The sequence below is a fragment of the Terrapene carolina genome, unplaced genomic scaffold (genome assembly GCF_002925995.2).
Source record: "Terrapene carolina triunguis isolate 2854851 unplaced genomic scaffold, T_m_triunguis-2.0 Scaffold751, whole genome shotgun sequence".
NCBI classification, from domain to species: domain Eukaryota; kingdom Metazoa; phylum Chordata; order Testudines; family Emydidae; genus Terrapene; species Terrapene triunguis.
Genome location: NW_020665102.1, coordinates 1,661,777 through 1,682,372, shown reverse-complemented (window position 1 = coordinate 1,682,372; position 20,596 = coordinate 1,661,777). Strand labels below are relative to the sequence as shown.

At 51.2% G+C, this 20,596-nt stretch overlaps 1 protein-coding gene across 1 annotated transcript in view; it reads right to left on the bottom strand.

Annotated features, from left to right (window-relative positions):
• Positions 1 to 15,989: 15,989 nt before the first annotated feature.
• The window catches only part of LOC112114600 (hydroperoxide isomerase ALOXE3-like), a 118,359-nt gene continuing 113,752 nt past the window's right edge, over positions 15,990 to 20,596 (bottom strand). The window contains exon 15 of the mRNA XM_026660352.1: positions 15,990 to 16,053. Within this exon, the coding sequence (XP_026516137.1) occupies positions 15,990 to 16,053 (64 nt within the window). The remainder of the gene's footprint in view (positions 16,054 to 20,596) is intronic.

Below are 20,596 nucleotides of genomic sequence, written 5' to 3'. Positions count from 1 at the left end.
GAGCTGCGCGACGGCCCTGGAGCAGATCGCGGCGATGTGGCAGCTGCTGGCCACCATGAAGGATGAGGCGAGCACCCTGCGCTCCAACCTGGGCATCGAACAGCCTGCTTCCAAAGACCTGCAGAAGCTCGAGAAGGTGGGAACCCCTCCATGGCATGGCAGCCTCCAAGGCCTGAGCTCCCTTCTCCTCCCTGGGGGGCAGTGATGAGGCTCAGTCAGGGGGTAGGTTGGAGGGATCATGCTTGCGCTGCTGCTGCCTAAGAGCAAATCCACATCCAGCCCCCAGGGTCGGCGCAGTGGGGGGCATAGCCAGCTGAAGGGGGTCCCCTGCTGGACTGGCAGGAAAGTGGGCCCGGGTGTCTCTCCAGCTGTGGCTAAGCTCTCTCTGTGTGGTGCCCTGCAGGAGCTGGACTACCTGCAGCAGGTGTGGGAGATCACCAAAGAGTGGGAAGACCACTGGAACGAGTGGAAGGCAGGAAGCTTCAAGACCCTGCAAACGGAGGTGATGGAGACCACGGCTTATGGGCTCTTCTGGAAGTTCAACAAGCTGAGCCGGGAGCTCAAGGTAAGAGAGAGGCTCCCGTGGCCCAGCACTGCTGGCCGGTCCCCTTGTGGCATACGGGAAGGGCTCTTTGGAGGGCGATGGCTGGGGAACCGGGGCGCTTGGGGGACAGCAGAGAAGGGGGCCTTTCCTAGTGCTCTGCTCCCTGCTCCTGCAGACCTTAGCTGGAGGTCAGTGGAGGGGCACTGTGGGATTGTGCTGGGAGGACCAATAGGGCCAGTGCAGCTGCAGGGCCCTCACTTCCTGTCCTCTTTAGACGTGGTGCAGAGGCTTTCCCAGAGCAGCCCATTGGGGTGGTGCTCTCTTGTGCGTGACATTCTGGGGGTGGGGGTGATGCACGTCAAAGGCATACCAAGGGGCCGCCCATCCCTGCTGAGCGCCCCCAAACCTCGCTTTGCTTCCTTTCCAACCAAAGGATCGGGACTGGGAAATTATCGAGACTTCCAAGGCGAAGGTCGAGCAGTTTAAGAGGACGATGCCCCTGATCTCAGACCTCAGGAACCCGGCCTTGCAGGAGAGGTAGGTCCGGCTCGTCCGAGGGCACCATCTGCATGCGCTTTGCTGGCCCTCTGGAGAGTGGCTGAAAGCTGCTCCTCCGGGGAGGAATATACGGGATACTGCGCCCCTGGGTCTGTCTGTAATGGGGCAGGATCCCACCGAGGGAATGAATCGTCCTCTGCCTTTCTTAGCTCCTGTCTTCTGAGGAGCTGACTCCCAATCCCCCCTGCTCTAACCCACCAGACCCCAGTCCTCTGCCAGAGCCAGGGAGAGAACCCAGGAGTCCTGGCTCCCAGCCCCCTGCTCTAACCACTAGCCCCCACTCCCCTCCCAGAGTGGGATTAGAACCCTGGAGCTTTAGCTGCTAGATTGCGATTGACTGTTCCTGGTGTCCTAGCCATGTGCTTGGCTCTGGGTGTTGTGCAGCTCAGACATGAAGTATGTTCCCTTGGAGGACTCAGCCAGCACAGCTGGTTTGTTAACATGTGGTTATTGCACCTTCTTGGGGAGTTAAAAGCAAAGAGGCTCGACTCTGACCTCGTTCGTCAGCCCCACACAAACATACGCTCATTAGCGAGCTGGCGGGGGAGAATTCCTCTCCTACCTAACACTGGTGATTCACTGCCCGACACCACGCCTGCACCCAGGGGGAGGTGTGTGGATGTGGGGTGGTGGGAAAGAGGCCGTAGTTGGTTGGGAAGGAGGGAGAGCTTATTTTTCCAGTGTCCTGTCGTGCGGCACCCTTCAAACAAGCCCACACATGAGCGCTGGTTAATAACCCATTGGCCACTGAGCCTGGAGCATCGCCTTCATCCCAGCTCTCGCAGTGGTGCTCCAAATGGCCCTTGGACACCTGGGGGCAGTGCAGCCTACTGCATTCTCTTCTGGTCCACAGAGCTAGCCCCGTCCCTCCCAGCCTTGCTCCCAGGACTGGTTCTGTCACTCGGCTTTGAATTTCCTCTCACCGGCTTTATCTGGGTGCTGCTGAAGTACCTAGAAATGTATCCAGCCTCCCTCGAGCCCCTCTATCGCCTCACTTTGCTTGTGGGAGTGCATGGGCCCGGGCCGGGGGGCTGTTCCCTGCATGCTCTGGGAACCGAGATCTCTGGGGTTGAAGGGTAGAGAACTCTTCTCCCTTCCTTCTTGCCACTTCCCTGTTCAGGGTTGGCGACATTTATAGCCTTCTTCCAAAGTTGGTGATCATACATCAGTGCAGACTGATCTTTTGAGGTCTGCTGATATCCAGGCCATGCGCCAAGTCTTCGCTTTCCCCCTTGGTTTTCTTCCATCCATAGTCATTGAAAGAGCCATCCAAGTGATATAGCTCCCCGGTCTCCGCTGAATATGCCCACATCAGTGTAGCCTCGACTCCCTCAACTTCTCTCCAGTTGGAGCAACCCACATTAGGCCCCTTCCAACCTCGTTTCATTTCCTATCCCGGAGCGGCCAACCATTTGACCATCTCAACATCTCTATTTCCATGGTGGAGAGCGTACTGATTTCCTTTCTTGGGGCTGGCCAAGTCTCTGTACTGAAGGGGTTAGAACTGATCCTGGTGTATCAGCAGAGAGAGCCTGTCCATTCCCTGGTTTAATGCTGTCGGTGGCTTCCCTGCAGGCGTTGGGATCAGGTGAAGGACTTGGTCCTCAGGACATTTGACCAGGATGCTGAAGATTTCAGGCTGGAGAATATTGTGGAGCTCGGCCTGGATCAACATGTGGAGAAAATAGTGAGATCTCTGCGTCGGCCTCCAAGGAGCCGTCTATCAAGCTGGTAGAGTCTGTCTGTCTCTTTCCTCATTCATTTCACAGGCTCCTTTTGAGCAGATGTTGAATGTCTCTGCCCAGATCTTAGCAGGACAGGAGTCCACATCGCAAAACCCACTGTCATATTTGGCACTGATTTGCCAACTATCATCTGGAACCAGGAGTCCTGACTCCCAGTCACTATTAGATATGTTCCTGCTCAGAGCTTGGAGTAGAACCCAGGAGTCTCAGCTCCCCTCCTCCTCTCTTAACTTCCCATCTCAGATCTGGGAATGGAACCCAGGAATCCTGATGCCCCCCATGGCCCCCGCACCTCCTGGCTCTAACCCACTACCTCCCCTCCCCGAACCAGAAATAGATCCCAGACTTCCTGACTCCCAGGCTCAGTTCTGACATTAGACACATGGCCTCTCCTTTCTGACCTTAGCCCCAGTCAGTGTGGTAAGATTTCCCTGTGTATTTCATGCTGTCCATCCCTGTCTTTCTCCCAGGCCCTGCAAGCCATCACCAAGACCTGGTATGTCGTGCTGCTAGATATTGTGCCGTACAAGGACAAGGGACATCACTGACTCAAGTAGGGCTTCCAAAGATCTGCCTTGCAGCACTGACAGGAGAGACGTGGGGGGCAGGGTCCCTGGATAGACAAGCAGCTGAGCATGGCAGGGTGTGGTCTCCTGCTGGTTAACGAGGCACCATGGTTAGCCAGGGGGGAAAGCCGGTTTATTTAATTGTTTCTCTGTCTGTCTGAGTACAGCTAGATAGACCCTCCCTTGAACACCTCCTTCCCTTCCCAAAGCTGAGACTAGAACACTGGGGTCCTGACTTCCAGCTCCCATTCTAACCACCAGACCAGGCTCCCCTGGTCCTCACACAGCCCAAGTGTCCTACACCCAGTCCTCTTGCTCTGACTGCTAGTCTCCACTCCCCTTCCACAGCCCAGCAGTCCTGAGTCCCTGCACTAGCCACTAAGCATGGCTTCCTTTCATTCCAGAAGATCAGAACAGCAGGGCAGGCCGTGGCCTTTAGATTTCCCCTCCGTCTTTCTCACTAACCCAGTTTTATTAGCAGGGAGCGAGTTTGCTGAGGACGTCCTGACCTCTGCAGTTGCTGGCTGCAGCAGGGGTGTCCCTCAGTGATTGGGTTAATACCTGGGAGCTGCAGGGCTTGCGCATGGCTGGCTTGCTCAGCTCTGTGATGAAAATGTGTTTGTGCCTGAAGGGGGAGAGAGAAACTGGTGTTAGTCTAGGGGGACTAGGAACAAGGGACAGCCAGGGAGTGCAAACAGTGAGTGTTTTAACACAGCCAAATGTCAACTCGTACATCTAGGACAAAAGATTGCAGGCCAGACTTCCAGGCTGGGGGACTTTCCTGGGAAGCAGGGACTTTGTGAGAGAGGTGGGGGTCGTTATGCATAAGCTCCCAGTGTGACTGTGAGGCCAAAAGTACTAATGTATGAACAGGAATCTCGTGTAGGAGTCAGGAGGTTCTGGTCCATCTGGATGTGGCACTGGTGCGACCACCGCTGGGATACTGAGTCCTCCAACTCTGGTGTCCACAGCTCCGAAGGATGTTGATAAGTTGGAGAGGGGTCAGCAAAGAGTCAGGAGAATGATTAAGGGATTGGAAAACATGCCCTAGTGAGAGATTTGAGGAGCACGATCTGCTTAGCTTCACACAGAGAAGGTGAAGGGGTGACTTGGTCCCAGCCCCTCAGTAATTACGTGGGGAAATAATACTTGCTAGAGGGCTCTTCCGTCTCCTGGATAAAGGTCTAACAGTGGCTGGAAGCTGAAGCTAGACAAACTGGAAATCAGATGGACATTTGGAACAGCCTGGGGAATTAACCATTGGAATGACTTCCTAAGGGGCGTGGTGGATTCTCCATCGCCTGGCAGTTTTTAAATGAGATGGGCTGGTTTGGGAAGGATCTGCTCTTGGTCACACAGGAGTTATTTTGGGGAAGTCCTGTGACCCATGCAATACAGGAGGGCAGACTTGATCACAATGGGCCCTTCTGACCTAGGAATATATGACTTTGAGCCCAGGACATACTGATCCCTGACTTATTGGGGATGGATTTAGGTGACCTCAAAGTGGGTTCCATCCAGCTGTCACCATCCAGGGATGTGGGGCAGGAGGTGGCTTGGGAGGTCAGGGAATGAGATGGGGCCTTTCACATCTATGGGTCACTGGTTCCAGTCCAGTCTGAGGGGACTGGCTGGCTCAAGAAATGGGATATGGGGGCTTTCCTGTCTAGGGGACCTCAACTCTGATACAGCCCAGGGTGGGGCTCAGAGGGTCAGGAAACGAAATGCATGTCCTTTTCCCTCTACAGGGCACCAGCTCCCATCCAGCCTCAGGGTGGAAACTGGCTGGCTCGGGGGGTGGGGAATGGGGCACAGGTCCTGTCCCCTCTAGGGGGCACTGGCTCCCATCCAGCCCCAGGGCAGGGACTGCCTGGCTCAGGGGGGGTGGGCAATGGGATGTGTGGCCTTTCCCCTTCAGAGAACTAACTCCAATCCAGCCCCAACTCACTAGTGAGTGAAAGTTATTCCTCTCTGATGTCTTTTGTGGCCCTGACATGTTACCAGATTTGCCTGTTACTTTTGGGGTATGCTCATTTATTCGGGTTACTCTTCTGGGTGTGTGGGGGGGGTTCTGTAATTCTATCAATGTACTACTTGTGTTTTCATATGGAACTCTACTTCTCCCTTCTGCATGTCCCCTCCCAATGGAGCTATCCTGCAGGACCTAGGTTCCTTAGGGCTGGGCTCCTCCAGCCCCAGAACCGGATGAACACCTACACCCACACATACATTAACAGAGCAAGTCTGAGCGGACTGGGTCAAGCAGCACTTTCAAGCTGCCACCCTTATGTGTCCCAGATTCAGCACGTCCCTATCCCCACTCTCACATCACAATTGCACTGGCAGTAACCTACTTGATGAGCAAACTCCACAGTATTTTGGGCGCTGCAGGGATCTTTAGCTTAGGTAAAAGAAGCGTTGGTGTAGAGTAAATGGGGGAAGCTAAAAACACAAAAGAGTAAAGTTCAGCAAGAGAGAGAGAAGCAACCAGCTTAACCATACAAGTTATTTATTGAATAATAGTGATAACTACACAAGGAGAGCCTAAGCCACCATAACATACATTATTAAAGGTTAATACCAAAGGTAGAAAGGAAAACAGAGCGAGAAAGAAGAGGATCTCACCCGCTCCATGAGACTTGAACTAGTCGGGGTTCCCAGGTGATGGTGGTAGCTCAGGGTCCTGAGTGCTGGAGACAGGCAGAGCCCCCCAGCACGATCAGTCAGGAGAAGATGGAGTCCCAGTGGAACTGATGCAGAGCTTGGGTCTATGCACCAGAACACTTAGGCCTTGGCTACACTTGCGCGTTATAGCACAATAAAGTTGCCAAGAGCGCTCTACCTCACTCCCCGTCCACACTGGCAAGGCACGTAGAGCGGTCTGACTCTGCGGCTGGAGCGCTCCTGGTACTCCACCTCCCCAAGAGGAATAACATTTGTTGCGCTCTCGCTGGAGCACCGCGGCGCCAGTGTGGACACCTAATGCGCTCTGATTGGCCTCCGGAAGTGTCCCACAATGCCTGTTCTAGCCACTCTGGTCATCGCTTTTGAACTCTGCTGCCCTGTCCTCAGGTGAACAAGCATCAGACCCGCCCTTTAAATTCCCTGGGAATTTTGAAAATCCCCTTCCTGTTTGCTCAGCCAGGCGTGGAGTGCGCTCAGCGCATCTTTCCAGGTGGCCATGCGCCAGGTGATCCCCAGTATGGAGCAATGGCGAGGTGCTGGACCTCATCAGTGTTTGGGGGGAAGAAGCTGTGCAGTCCCAGCTACACTCCAGCCGTAGGAATTACGATACCTTCGGGCACATATCAAGGGCCATGATGGACGGGGCCATGACTGGGATGCGGTGCAGTGTCGGGTTAAAGTGAAGGAGCTGCGGAATGCTTACCACAAAGCCCGTGAGGCAAACGACCGTTCCGGTGCTGCCCCCACGACCTGCAAATTCTACAAAGAGCTGGACATGATACTTGGGGGCGATCCTACCTCCACTGCAACGACCACCATGGACACTTCCGAGCCCAGCACAGCAAGGGGGGGGGAGGAGGAGGAAAGCGCGAGCGATGGTGCTGAGGTGGGGGGAGACACCCCGGAATCCCTAGATGCATGCAGCCAGGAGCTCTTCTCGAGCCAGGAGGAAGGCAGCCAGTCGTGGCGTCCGGTGCTTGGGGAAGGACAAACAATAGAGAAGGTTCCTGGTAAGTGGCTTTTTTTGGGGAAGGAAGTTTTTAGGTACGGGCTCTTTGGGCAAGGAGGGTAAGGGCTGCATGCATGCCTAGATGCAGAATAGCACATTGATGTGGTCTATCACATCGCGGTAATCGGCATCGGTGATCTCTTCAAAAGTCTCAGCCAGAACGTGGGCAATGCGCCTGCTCAGGTTTATGGGGAGAGCCAGCGTGGTTCTTGTCCCAATCAGGCTAACGTGTCTGGGCCACTGTGCCGCGAGGGGCAGGGGGACCATTGCTGCACACAGTATGGGCCAGGGCGGAAGCCACATTGTAGGAGAAGACCCTCCCTTGCTTCCCAGGACACCTTCAGCAGCGAGATATCTTCCAGGATGAACTCCTGTGGAGAACATTGGGACAGTGTTCAGTGTAGGTGCTCCCTGCAGCTGTTGGCTCTCCCCAAGGCACAGAAACCCAGAGGACAGTGCAGCCATGAAACAATCAGTCCTCATGGACCCTGTGCTTACTCACCATTTCTGGGGCTCCCGTGGGTTATGTGCGCTCGCTTTGGGATAGGCAAAGTATGGTTTTTGTGATTGCCCTCCTTAAATGCAGGGGAATCATTGCTCTGTCTGGTGTGTACAATGCTGCCTCTTTTAAGTGTTGCATTTTGCCTCTCTAGGTGCAACCTTGAGATCTCAGCCTTCATTCTTATCACCAGCCGATAGACTGAGAAGACTCCGGAAGAGGCCATGTAAAAGCAAAGAAGACATGCTGCATGAAGTCATGCAGCAGTCTGTAAACGAGAATTGAAAGGCACAGAAGTGGAGGGAGAGCGAAAGGAGGATCCGCCAGGAAAACACGACGCACCGGCGGCAAAGCACGGAACTGCTGATTAGCATAATGGAGCGCCAAGCGGACTCTATCCAGGCGCTCCTCGCCATGCAGGCGGAACACTACCGCGCTCGCCCCCTCTGCAGCCCTTGTCCCAAAACTCTTCCCCTTGTGCTCCTATGTCCCCCTCCCACCCACTTTCCCCAACATCCGGGTTCTTACCACTCCCAGCTGCCTCCAACACCTGTAGCTTCACCACCCACCCACAAAAACTACGACCTTTATCCAGTGCACTCAACCCCCCCTCAACATGTCTTATAGCCATCCTGAAGTGCACAGCACTCCAGACAGGATGCAAGAGTATGAAATCAAGACATACTCAAGCCTATGAGTGAACCGGTCCCCACCCCACCCCTTGCCCTTTTGGTATTTCTGTGTTACTTTGGTTTTTTTTGTGGTTTTTTTACAATAAATGAATTTTCTTTTCAATAAATGGAGTTTTTTACTTTGAAAACATATTTTGAGTGCATAAAGGAAAATATACCTTAGCCCAGGAAAGCAACAAGCACTGCAAGTCAGCAGGGCCGTCTTTAGACCAATTCAACCAATTCCCCTGAATCAGGCCCCGCGCCCAAGCCCCAGTACGGCATACCGGCGTGGCCCGGCTTCCCCAGGGGGCAATTTAAAGTGCCTGGGGCTCCCAGCAGGGGCTAGAGCCCTAGGCCCTTTAAATTGCCACCAGAGCCCCACTGCTGGAGCCCTGGGGTAGGGCTGCAGGGCTCTGGGGGCTATTTAAAAAGTGTGGGGCTCCTGCTGCCTCTACCGCCCTGGCCCTTTAAATAGCCGCTGGAGCTCTGCTGCTTCCCGAGGGCTCCTGCAGCTATTTAAAGGGCTGGGGCAGTAGAAGCAGGGAAGCCCCGGGCCCTTTAAATAGCCCCCAGAGCCCTGGGGTAGCGGGGGGCTTGGGGGCTATTTAAAGGGTCAGGGCTCCAGCTGCCTCTGCTGCACCCCCTGCCCGCACCAGCCCCGCACCCCCTGCCCTGCCTGCGGCCAGCCCCTGCCCGAAGCCAACCCCTGCTGCACCCCCTGCCCTGCCTCCAGCCCCGCACCCCCTGTCCTGCCTGCACCAGCCCCACCTGCCCGCCCTGCCCACAGCCAACCCTTGCCGCACCCTCTGCCCTGTCTCCAGCCAACCACTGCCACACACCCCTGCGGCCCTGCCGGAAGCCAGCCAGCCCCACACACACCCCTGACCACACCAGCCCTGCACCCCCTGCCCTGCCTGCAGCCAGCCCCGCACTCCCTGCCCTGTCTCCAGCCAATCCATGCCGCACCCCCTGCCTGAAGCCAGCCAGTCCCGCACTCCTCTGTCTCCAGCCCTGCCAACCCCTGCGACCCTGCCTGAAGCCAGCCAGCCCGCCCCACACCCCGTCTCCAGCCAGCCCTGTACCCCTTGCCCTGCCTGCAGCCAGACCCTACCTCCAGTCAGCCCCTGCCCTGCCTCCACCCAGCCCCATGTCCACTGGTGCCCTGCAGTTCCCAGGGCAGTAACCCTGCACACCTGCTTCAATGAGGGGGGCAGGGAGCAGCTGGGACCCACACATGTGCACACACCCAGGGAGTGGCGGGGACCCACACATGTGAAACAGAGCTCATTAATAACCGATCAACAGCATATATGATGCAATGTACATAATATATAATTTTATTATTTATATAGTTATTGAAAGTAAATAATACATGGAAGAAATGAAAGGCTTTTTTTTACATTTTTTTTTGTTTTGTTTTTTTGTTAGTCATCCCTGCTGGGGCCCCGCTGAAAATGTTCAAATTGGGCCCCCCACTTCCTAAAGCCGGTCTTGCAAGTCAGTGTACCAAACACAGCCACTGCATTACTGGTTTACATTACTGGTGGCTTTCAGCCTCAAATTGCTCCCTCAAGGCATCCCTAATCCTTGCAGCCCCACACTGGGCCCCTCTAATAGCCCTGCTCTCTGGCTGTGCAAATTGAACCTCCAAGGCCCATGCCTGAGTGAAGCTTTCACCCTTCTCTTCACAAATATTATGGAGTGTACAGCACGCGGATATAACTGCAGGGATGCTGTCTTCGGCCAAGTCCAGCTTCCCATAAAGAGAGCACCATCAGCCCTTCAAACGTCCAAAAGCACACTCCACAGTCATTTGGCACCGGCTCAGCCTGTAGTTGAACCGTTCCTGGCTGCTGTCCGGGCTCCCTGTGTAGGGTTTCATGAGCCACAGCATTAAAGGGTAAGTGGGGTCTGCAAGGATCACAATGGGCATTTCGACTTCCCCTACGGTGATCCTCTGGTCTGGGAAAAAAGTCCTGGCTTGCAGCTTCTTGAACAGGCCAGTGTTCCGAAAGATGCATTAATGTCAATGAAACAACGACAGTGATCCACATGCGCCTGGAGAACCATGGAGAAATACCCCTTTTGGTTAACGTACTTAGAGGCTAGGTGGGCTGGTGCCAGAATAGGAATATGCGTCCCATCTAGCGCCCCTCCGCAGTAAGGGAAACCCATTTGTTCAAAGCGAGCCACAATGTCATGCACGTTATCCGGAGTCACGGTTCTTCTGAGCAGGATGCAATTAATGGCCCTGCAAACTTGCATCAACACAATTCCAACCGTTGACTTTCTCACTCCAAACTGGTTAGTGATTGGTAGCTGTCTGGAGTTGCCAGCTTCCAGATTGCAATAGCCACCCGCTTCTCCACCGGCAGGGCAGCTCTCAATCTCGTGTCCTTGTGCCGCAGGGTGCTCAGCACACAGTCCCATGAAAGTGGCTTTTCTCATCTGAAAGTTCTGCAGCCACTGCTCGTCATCCCAGACTTGCAGGACGATGTGATCCCACCACTCAGTGCTTGTTTCCCGAGCCCAAAAGCCGCATTCCATGGTGCTGAGCCTGTCCGTGAACGAGACAAGCAATTTCGTGTCGTATGCATTACGCGACTCAATATCATCGTCAGACTCCTCACTGTCACTTTGGATCTTAAGCAGTAACTCGACTGCCAAACAAGACGTGCTGGCAAGACTCTTCAGCATGTTCTGCAGCAGTTCGGGCTCCATTCCCGCAAACCGGAAGGGAAGACAAAGTGCGCTCTGCACAGAGTCAGCCTCCTTCGATCAGATCAACGCCAGCTGGAAGACAATCATGGACAGACTGAACAAGGATAACAATGCGCTGCGCAGGACGCATTACACAGGTAACTGCTGCTCCCCCTCCCTCCGGACCCCAGCCACAAGCCAGCTGCCTCTTCCCACTCTACACTCTGGACCCAGTTTCCTGCCACTGGGCCGCCTCCAAGAGCAGTGATCTCCTCTCTTCTCTAGCTCCCAAGGGGAGTCTGCTCAGTAGGAATAGGACTATAAGGTGGATAGAAAGCTGGCTAGATTGTCAGGCTCAATGGATAGTGATAAATGGTTCGATGTCTAGTTGGCAGCCAGTATCAAGCGGAGTGCCCCAGGGGTTGGTCCTGGGGCCGGTTTTGTTTAACATCTTTATTAATGATTTGGATGATGGGATTAATTGCACCCTCAGCAAGTTCGCAGATGACACTAAAATGGAGGCAGAGGTAGATATGCTGGAGGGTAGGGATTGGGTCCAGAGTGACCTAGACAAATTGGAGGATTGGGCCAAAAGAAATCTGAGGTTCAACAAGGACAAGTGCAGAGTCCTGCACTTAGGACGGAAGAATCCCAGGCACCGCTACAGGTTGGGGACCGACTGGCTAAGCAGCAGTTCTGCAGAAAAGGACCTGGGGATTACAGTGAACGAGAAGCTAGATATGAGTCAACAGTGTGCCCTTGTTGCCAAGAAGGCCAACAGCATATTGGTCTGCATTAGTAGGATCATTGCCAGCAGATCGAGGGAAGTAATTATTCCTCTCTACTCATCACTGGTGAGACCACACTTGGAGTATTGCGTCCAGTTTTGGGCCTCCCACTACAGAAAGGATGTGGACAAATTGCAGAGAGTCCAGCGGAGGACAACAAAAATTATTAGGGGGCTGGGGCACATGACTTACAAGGAGAGGCTGAGGGAACTGGGGTTATTTAGTCTGCAGAAGAGAAGAATGAGGTGGGATTTGATAACAGCTTTCAACTACCTGAAGGGGAGGGTTCCAAAGAGGATGGAGCTCGGCTGTTCTCAGTGGTGGCAGATGACAGAACAAGGAGCAATGGTCTCAAGTTGCAGTGGGGGAGGTCTAGGTTGGATATTAGGAAACACTATTTCACTAGGAAGATGGTGAAGCACTGGAATGGGTTACCTATGCACCCCGACATCACCGATGAAGAGGTGAGGTGCCTCCGGGATCCTGCACTTGGGGAGGCCCCGGGGACTGTGCCAGGTGGTGTCAGGATGGCACGGGCAGCGCTGAAGGGGAGTTCTGCCGGCTGTTTGGCCATGGGGAGCGATGCAGTCAGTATGCTAGCTGGATCCCCAGCACCCCGAGGGTGCCCAGCTCACCTGGCTCTCCTGGTGGCTTTCAGCTCCTCCTGATGGCCATGAAGGACATGAATATTGCCAAGCTCGCCTCAGTTGACGTGCCCCTCCTCAACGGCATCGTCCAGGACCTCTTCCCTGGCATCGACTGTCATTGACTACGGGAAGGTCAGCTAGCCGGCCGCAGCCACTCAGCTGGGCTCCTTCCCCCAGGGCTGGAGCCAAGTGGAGCCCAGCACCCTCTAGTGCCGAGAGGCTGCACTGCCAAGGTGTTGCAGGCACAGAATGCCCGAGGCAAAGCAACAGCGAAGGTTCGTGGCCCGGTGTGCTTTGCGCCAATAAACACACCAGGTGGAGAAGCAAACAAAGTTTATTTGAGATCTCAAAGCGGTGCAAGGAGACTGGCACGTCTCAAATCAAGCACAGTAACAGAAACAGTTTTTTTTCCTTTATACCTTTACAGTCAAGCCTCACCCCCCCCTTCCCCCGCTACCCCCCCTTCCCTCCTCTCCATTCCTCTCTCTCTACCCCTCCCGTCCCTGGTAACAATTACTAAGCAAATAACGATTACATTTAAGCAGTTAGTTTATGTTGGCATCTATAAGTTCAGCTCGTTAGTAACACTTCTTGAACTACTATCTTGTCCCGTTCCTTTGATTTCCTTCGGCCAGAGGTATGCAGGCCTCATTATACTGCAAAGGGGGGTTTACCACTGATATCAAGCTGCTTACACATTTCACTTGCACCTGGCTTTTGAGGTTGATTAGAGTTTAAACATGGAAGGAGTTTGGTTCAGGCCTAGTGCAGGAAGGCTTCATTGACACTTGTGATTTTCCACCCTCCTGAGTTACCTGGGGTGATGGTGATGCCTGGTGACGTCAACAAAGGCACTTCCTTCCAGAGAGCTGGGAACATGGAGCTGGGAGTCCTTAGTTTTGTTCCCAGCTCAGGGATGGGAGCAGGGTGTAGTGGTTAGAGCAGGAGGGGCTGGGGGCCAGGACTCCTGGGTTCTCTCCCCAGCTCTGGGAGGGGAGCGGTGTCTAGGGGTTAGAGCAGATTGTGTTTTCTCTCTCTCTCTCTCTCACTTGCCATCTGACTTCTCTGTGCCTACTCCCATGTGTGGAGTGGGGATAGTTCTACTCGGCTGCGGACGGGGTGGGGCCTCACTAGTGAATGTGTGTAATGCGCGGGGAGGGCCAGGGAAGGCCGTGCATTGTAGCCTGCTCCCTTGGGTGCATGTGGGCAGCCAGCTCAGTCCAGGTGTGCCTGTTGCTGGCTGGAGTGGGCTGCTTCAGGCTCTGGCCCTTCCACGGCTGCCTCGGGCCATGCTCCATCCCTGGGCTCCTGTCACGGAGTGTGGGGGAGTCAGGGCCCTGCACCCCCCACTTCCTGCAATTCACCGCGACTCAACCACCCAGTAACACAGAAGGTTTATTAGACGACAGGAACACAATCCAACACAGAGCTTATAGGTACAGACAAGTCAGGTCATCTTGGGGGGCAGGGAGCTGAGACCCTAGCCTGGGGGCTCCCTCTGTTCCCTCAGCCAGCTCCAAACTGAAACTCTCCAGCCTCTCCTCTGGCCTTTGTCTCTTTCTCGGGCCAGGAGGTCACCTGATCTCTTTGTTCTCCAACACCTTCAGTTGGCACCTTTGCAGAGGAGGGGCCCAGGCCATCAGTTGCCAGGAGACAGGGTGTCGGCCATTCTCTGTGCAGACACCATCACACTGGCCCTCTAGGGCTCTGCAACAACCACACCTAGATGCACTTAATAACTACATAGGGGAAACTGAGGCACACACACAGTATTCAGATAAAATATTAAGAACATTCCCACTTTGTCACATCTCTCCCCCCTTCGAGACCGAACTGAGCGGGGTCACTGCAGCCAGTGACCTGGGGAATTTCAAACCCACCAATGTTCCCATGGATGCCCCAGCATCTCTCCCATTCCTTGGTGAGAATTATACCAGGCCCTTCCAGTTCTTCTTCGAGTGCTTGCTCATATCAATTCCAATTAGGTGTGCACACACTGCATGCATGATCGTCGGAAGATTTTTACCCTAGCAACACTCGGTGGGTTGGCTGAGGCGCCCCCTGGAGTGGCGCCTTTACGGCGCTGGATATATATACCCCAGCCGGCCCAGGGCCCACTCAGTTCCTTCTTACTGCCCGTGACGGTCGTTGGAACTGTGGAGCACAGCTTAGTTGAACTCCACTTCCCTAGCTTCTAGTGTAGCACTCATTTATAGTTGTAAATAGGTTTAAAAGTAGTTGTTATTAGTTCTTTATTAGTAGTTAATAGTTATTGTTCTTAGTGTAAATAGTAGTTGGGGGTAAGGGGCTTCTCCTCTTCCCTCCCTCCCACTACCCGGGCTGATGCCTAGGTCGCCGGGTTTCAAACCGTGCTTGGCCTGCCTTAAACCGATGCCTATGGTAGACCCCCACGACTCCTGCTTGAAGTGCCATGCGGAATCCCATCGACCCGATAAGTGCTGCATTTGTAAGGCATTCAAGCCTCGGACTAAAAAGGAGCAGGACTTTTGCCTGAAGCAGCTCCTTATGGAAGCGGCCTTTAGCCCGATGTCTTCGGCTCCACGCCAAGACCCGGCGCCAACTTCGTCGGTTCGAAGTGCGCCTGTGGCACTGGAAGGGTCAGCACCACATCTAGACACCAGCAAAGACTCCCGGCACCGGACATCTCCGGCACCAAGGGCCGATGGCGGGGGGGGGGGAGCCGGTACAAATTACCGGGGCCCGGCAGTCCAGAAGGGGGCCCAGGGCCCAGCTTCTTCCCCCTCTCATTGGCCCTGTTTAGCTGGTCCGCCCTTGCTGGGGAGGCCTGAAAAAAAAATTTCACCGGGGCCCGAACCCGCTCTTGGCGGCCCTGCTACGAGTCTCTTGGAAATGGTCTTTGTGCATCACCGACTGGCCACCATGTGTCACTGCTTCTCCAGGGGAAACAGTCTGTGCATTACCCCAGCTGGCCACCGGGCGTCACTGCTGTTCCTGCGAAAACTGTGTGTGCCTTACCCTGACTGGCCACCGGGAGTCACTGCTATTCCAGGGAAGTGCATTACCCCTCAGAGTGCTTACTAACTAAGAAAATATCATTACTGCTCACTGCCTGTGATAAGTATCTCATTGAACATTAAGCCTCTGTCCAGATAACTTGGAACAGATCAGTTCGTGAAAACTACCAATAAAGTAAAGCTCATTACTGGTCATTGCAAGTGACAAATTTTCTACCCTATTTTTAAAGCTCTTACTATTCTGAGTTCGCAAAAATTAAAAAGAAATAAAACGTCATTACAGATCAGTGCTTCTGACTAATGTCTCATGGACTCTTCATATAAAAGTGATTAAGATTATGTCCTGATCATTTGGGCGCGATCTGTTCATGAAAATTACAAACAAATCAAACCTCATTCTGGATCATAGCGGGGTGACAAGATTCTCCAAGACGATTCAGAGTAAAGCAGTTAGGATTCTGTTGTGAGCGTTTGGAGTATGTCAGTGCATGAAAATTACAAAAAAGAGACAGTCATTGCTGATCAGTGCTTGTGACAAATTTCTCATCGACTCTTCATCTTAAAGTGATTAATATTGCCTACTTTTTCTGAGTGGAGCTGATCTCCCAGGTCAGGGAGGAGCACGTCCTCCTGAGCAGATACCTGGAACCAGGAAGGCGAGTACAGCCATGGAAAGTCATGCGTGATAATCCATTAGAGTTCTGTCCTGATCATTTGGTATAGAGCGGTGCATGAATATTAAAAAAAAAATACTCATAACAATTACAATTACAGAGAAAAGCAAAACTCATTACTGATCATTTAGGGTGAGAAATTTCTTGGAGAAGCTTCTTTTTAAAACCGTTAGGATGATGGCCTGAGAACTTGTTAGCGACCGTTACATGAAAATTACAAAAAAAGATGTAATTGATTATCTGTGCTGTGCTCATGATTTCTCATGGAATCTTCATTTTACACCCATTCGGGTTCTGTTCTGATCATTTGGAAGCGATCGGTTCGTGAAAATTACCAAGAAAAGAAAGCTCATTAGTGATCATTGCTTGTGACAATTTCAAAGCAGTTACTATTATTTCTGAGCCTCTGGGGTAGATGGGTTGGCAAAAAAATTACAAACAAAGAGAAACTCATTACTGATAAGTGCTTGTGAGTGATTTTGCTAAAAAGTTTCATAGTAAACCCATTATCATTCTGTCATGACCATTTGGAAGAGGGTTCATGAAGCCCAACCCATTGCTTCCTCTGGGAAAGAAGGGCACTGCAGTTTGAAAATATTCCCACACACTATGAAGGCGTAAGAAGCCAACCCCGCATACCAAAAGGCTTACCATGGCTGCCCGGAAACCGAATTCTGTTGCCCAGCCATGTGTGAAGTGTCACCATACGGGCAAGTATCAGGAGGTAGCCGTGTTAGTCTGTATCTACAAAAACAACAAGGAGTCTGGTGGCACTTTAAAGACTAACATATTTATTTGGGCATAAGCTTTCGTGAGTAAAAACCTCACTTCTTCGGATGCATAGAGTGAAAGTTACAGATGCAGGCATTATATACTGACACATGGAGAGCAGGGGGTTACTTCGCAAGTGGAGAACCAGTGTTGACAGGGCCAATTCAATCAGGGTGGATGTAGTCCACTCCCAATAATAGATGAGGAGGTGTCAATTCCAGGAGAGGAAAAGCTGCTTCTGTAATGAGCCAGCCACTCCCAGTCCCTATTCAAGCCCAGATTAATGGTGTTGAATTTGCAAATGAATTTTAGTTCTGCTGTTTCTCTTTGAAGTCTGTTTCTGAAGTTTTTTTGTTCAATGATAGTGACTTTTAAATCTGTAATAGAATGACCAGGGAGATTGAAGTGTTCACTTACTGGCTTATGTCTGTTACCATTCCTGATATCCGATTTGTGTCCATTTATTCTTTTGCGGAGGGACTGTCCGGTTTGGCCAATGTACATGGCAGAGGGGCATTGCTGGCACATGATGGCATATATAACATTAGTGGATGTGCAGGTGAATGAGCCCTTGATCGTGTGGCTGATGTGGTTGGGTCCTCTGATGGTGTCGCCAGAGTAGATATGGGGACAGAGTAGGCAACGAGGTTTGCTACAGGGATTGGTTCCTGGGTTGGTGTTTCTGTGGTGTGGTGTGTAGTTGCTGGTGAGTATTTGCTTCAGGTTGGGGGGTTGTCTGTAAGCGAGGACTGGCCTGCCTCTCAAGGTCTGTGAGAGTGAGGGATCATTTTCCAGGATAGGTTGTAGATCATGGATAATGCGCTGGAGAGGTTTTAGCTGGGGGCTGTATGTGATGGCCAGTGGTGTTCTGTTATTGTCCTTGTTGGGCCTGTCCTGTAGTAGGTGATTTCTGGGTACCCGTCTTGCTCTGTCAATCTGTTTCCTCACTTCCCCAGGTGAGTATTGTAGTTTTATGAATGCTTGATAAAGATCTTGTAGGTGTACCATATGGGCAGGCACTCAATATAAAAGGCAAAATGCGACCTTGTACCTAAAGCACCTGTGCTGTCTGCTGTGACTTGCTTGATTCACTGTGAAAGAGTCTCCCCTTTTGTTCTCAGAAATGTATCTTCTTAAATGTTACTCTCCCTTTTTATCTCCCCCCAAGTGAAAATGTTTCTATGCTCCCCCTATCATCTCTGTCTCTGAGATTATCACAGATTAGAAGGCGAAAAAAAACGCACTCGAGATGACGTGTTTTCCGAGCTTATGCAGTCCTCCCGCACTGATAGGGCACAATTTACTGCATGGAGGCATTCAGTGGCAGAGGCCAGGAAAGAATTAAGTGAGCACGAAGAGCAGAGGCAGGACGCAATGCTGAGGCTAATGGCGGAGCAAACGGACACGATGAAGCGGCTGTAGGAGCTGCAGGAAAGCCAACAAGAGCACAGACACACACTGAATCCACTGTATAACTGCATGCCCACCTCCCTGAATTCCATATCTGCCTCACACAGACGCCCAAGAACGTTGGGGGGGGGAGGATCTGGGCACCCAGCCACTCCACTCCAAAGGATAGCCCAAGCAACAGAAGGCTGTCATTCAAACAGTTTGATTTTTATTGGTTACAATAAACAATATGGTCTTGTCCTTCCCTCCTCCCCCATCCCATCTGGGCTACCTTGTCCGTTATCTCATTTTGTTTTTAATTAATAAAGAAAGACTGCATGGTTTCATGGTTTCAAAACAATAGTTATTTTATTCGAATGGGGAAGGGTGGATGGCTTACAGGGAATTAAAATCAACAAAGGGGGCGGGTTTGCATCAAGGAGAATCACACACCACTGTCATACAGGCTTCGGCCTGGCCAGTCATGAAACTGGTTTTCAAAGCCTCTCTCATGCCCAGCGCGCCTTCCTGTGCTCTTCTAATCGCCCTGGTGTCTGGCTGCTCAAAATGGGACGCCAGGCGATTTACCTCAACTACCCACCCCACCATAAACGTCTCCCCCTTACTCTCACAGATATTATGGAGCACACAGCAAGCCCAAGAAAGTTATGCTCAAATATATTTGTTAGTCTCTAACTAACTGTTCTTTTTGCAGAGACAGACTAGCATGGCTGCGACTCTGAAAAAAGTTATTGCTTAAGACTGCTCATGATAGAGTTCTGATGGAAACGTCACCAGGATTCTGTCCAGTTGTTTTGGAACAGATTGGTCGGTGAAAATTATAAACAAAGATTTCTTTCTCTTTTTATTTTTTCAAGAAGCAACCGTTACCAAATGTTCAGCCCATCTTCCTAACTGCTTTAAAGAGAAGATTATCCGAGAAATTGCTAACCCACAATATTCAGTAATGAGTTTTGCTCAACTTTAATTTTAAATGAAAAGTCCATTATAATTTTAGCCACAAATGCTCGGTAGTGCTTTTCGGTTGTGTCTTTAATATTTATTAACTGATCTCTGCCAAATAATCAGGACATAAGCCTAGTATCCTTTTGATTAAGGATACTGTTAGGCTTAGGTTTCGGGTCAAAAGATTTATCAGTAACGACTTTCTCTTTGTTTGGAATATTTAGCTTTCCAATTTATCCCAGAAGCTGAGGACAGAATAGTAACAGTTTTAAATTGAAGAGTCTCTCAAAATTTTTTAACCTGCAATAATCAGTCATGAATTTTATGTTGTTGGTAATTATCACGAAATGACCTGTTCCAAATGTAGATTAATGACAAAGCCGTCACAAATACAGATTAATACTGAGGGTCTCTTTGCTTTTAATTTTCACGAACCGCCCTACGCCAAATGCTCATAACAGAATCCAAAATGCTTTACCATGAATTTTCTTGGAGACCTTTTAGCACTTGCTATGATACATTATGAGTTTTGCTTTATTGGTAAATTTCATAAGTAGATATGGACCAAATCATCTATACAGATTCCTAAAGTGATGAATTCAAGAGCAATATCAAACCAGCACTTACCAGAAATGAGTTTCTCTATCTAATTTTTAAGAACCGATTTCTTTGTAACAATAAGGAGAGAAGCCTAATCGGTTTTTGATTACGGTTTCAGGAAAAAGCCAGAATCCCGAAACAGTACCAACTTTTTCTTTGTTTGGACTTTATCATTAACCGAGCTCTCCCAGAGGCTGAGGACAGAATAATAACTGCTTTAATATTAAGCGTCTCACACATATCTGTAACCTGCAATGATCAGTATTGAGCTTTGCTTTGTTGGTTATTTTCACGAAATGAACTGTTCCAAATCAAGATTCATGACAATGGTGTCTCATGTACAGATTAATATTAAGGGTATCTTCTTGTTGAATTCTCACCAACCGCCCTACTACCAATGCTCACAGCGGAATCGGACTTCTTTTCCCTGAAATTTTTTGCAGACTTTTTAGATCCCTCTATGTTACATCATGAGTTTTGCATGGTTTGTATGTTTAAGGAGTAGATATGGACCAAATCCTGTGTACAGTTTCCTAAAGTGATGAATTAAAGAGAATTATCTCACCAGTACTTACAGGTAATGAGTGTCTCTATGAAATTTTTAAGAACCGATTTCTTTGTAAGGATCAGGACGGAAGCCTAATAACTTTTCGATTACGGTTTCAGGAAATAACCCATAATATGAATCAGTACCAAGTATTTTATGTCTGTCCGTTTTCATTAACCGATATTGCAGACGCTGAAGACAGGGTAGTTGCTGTTTGAATATTAAGCTGTTCAGCCAT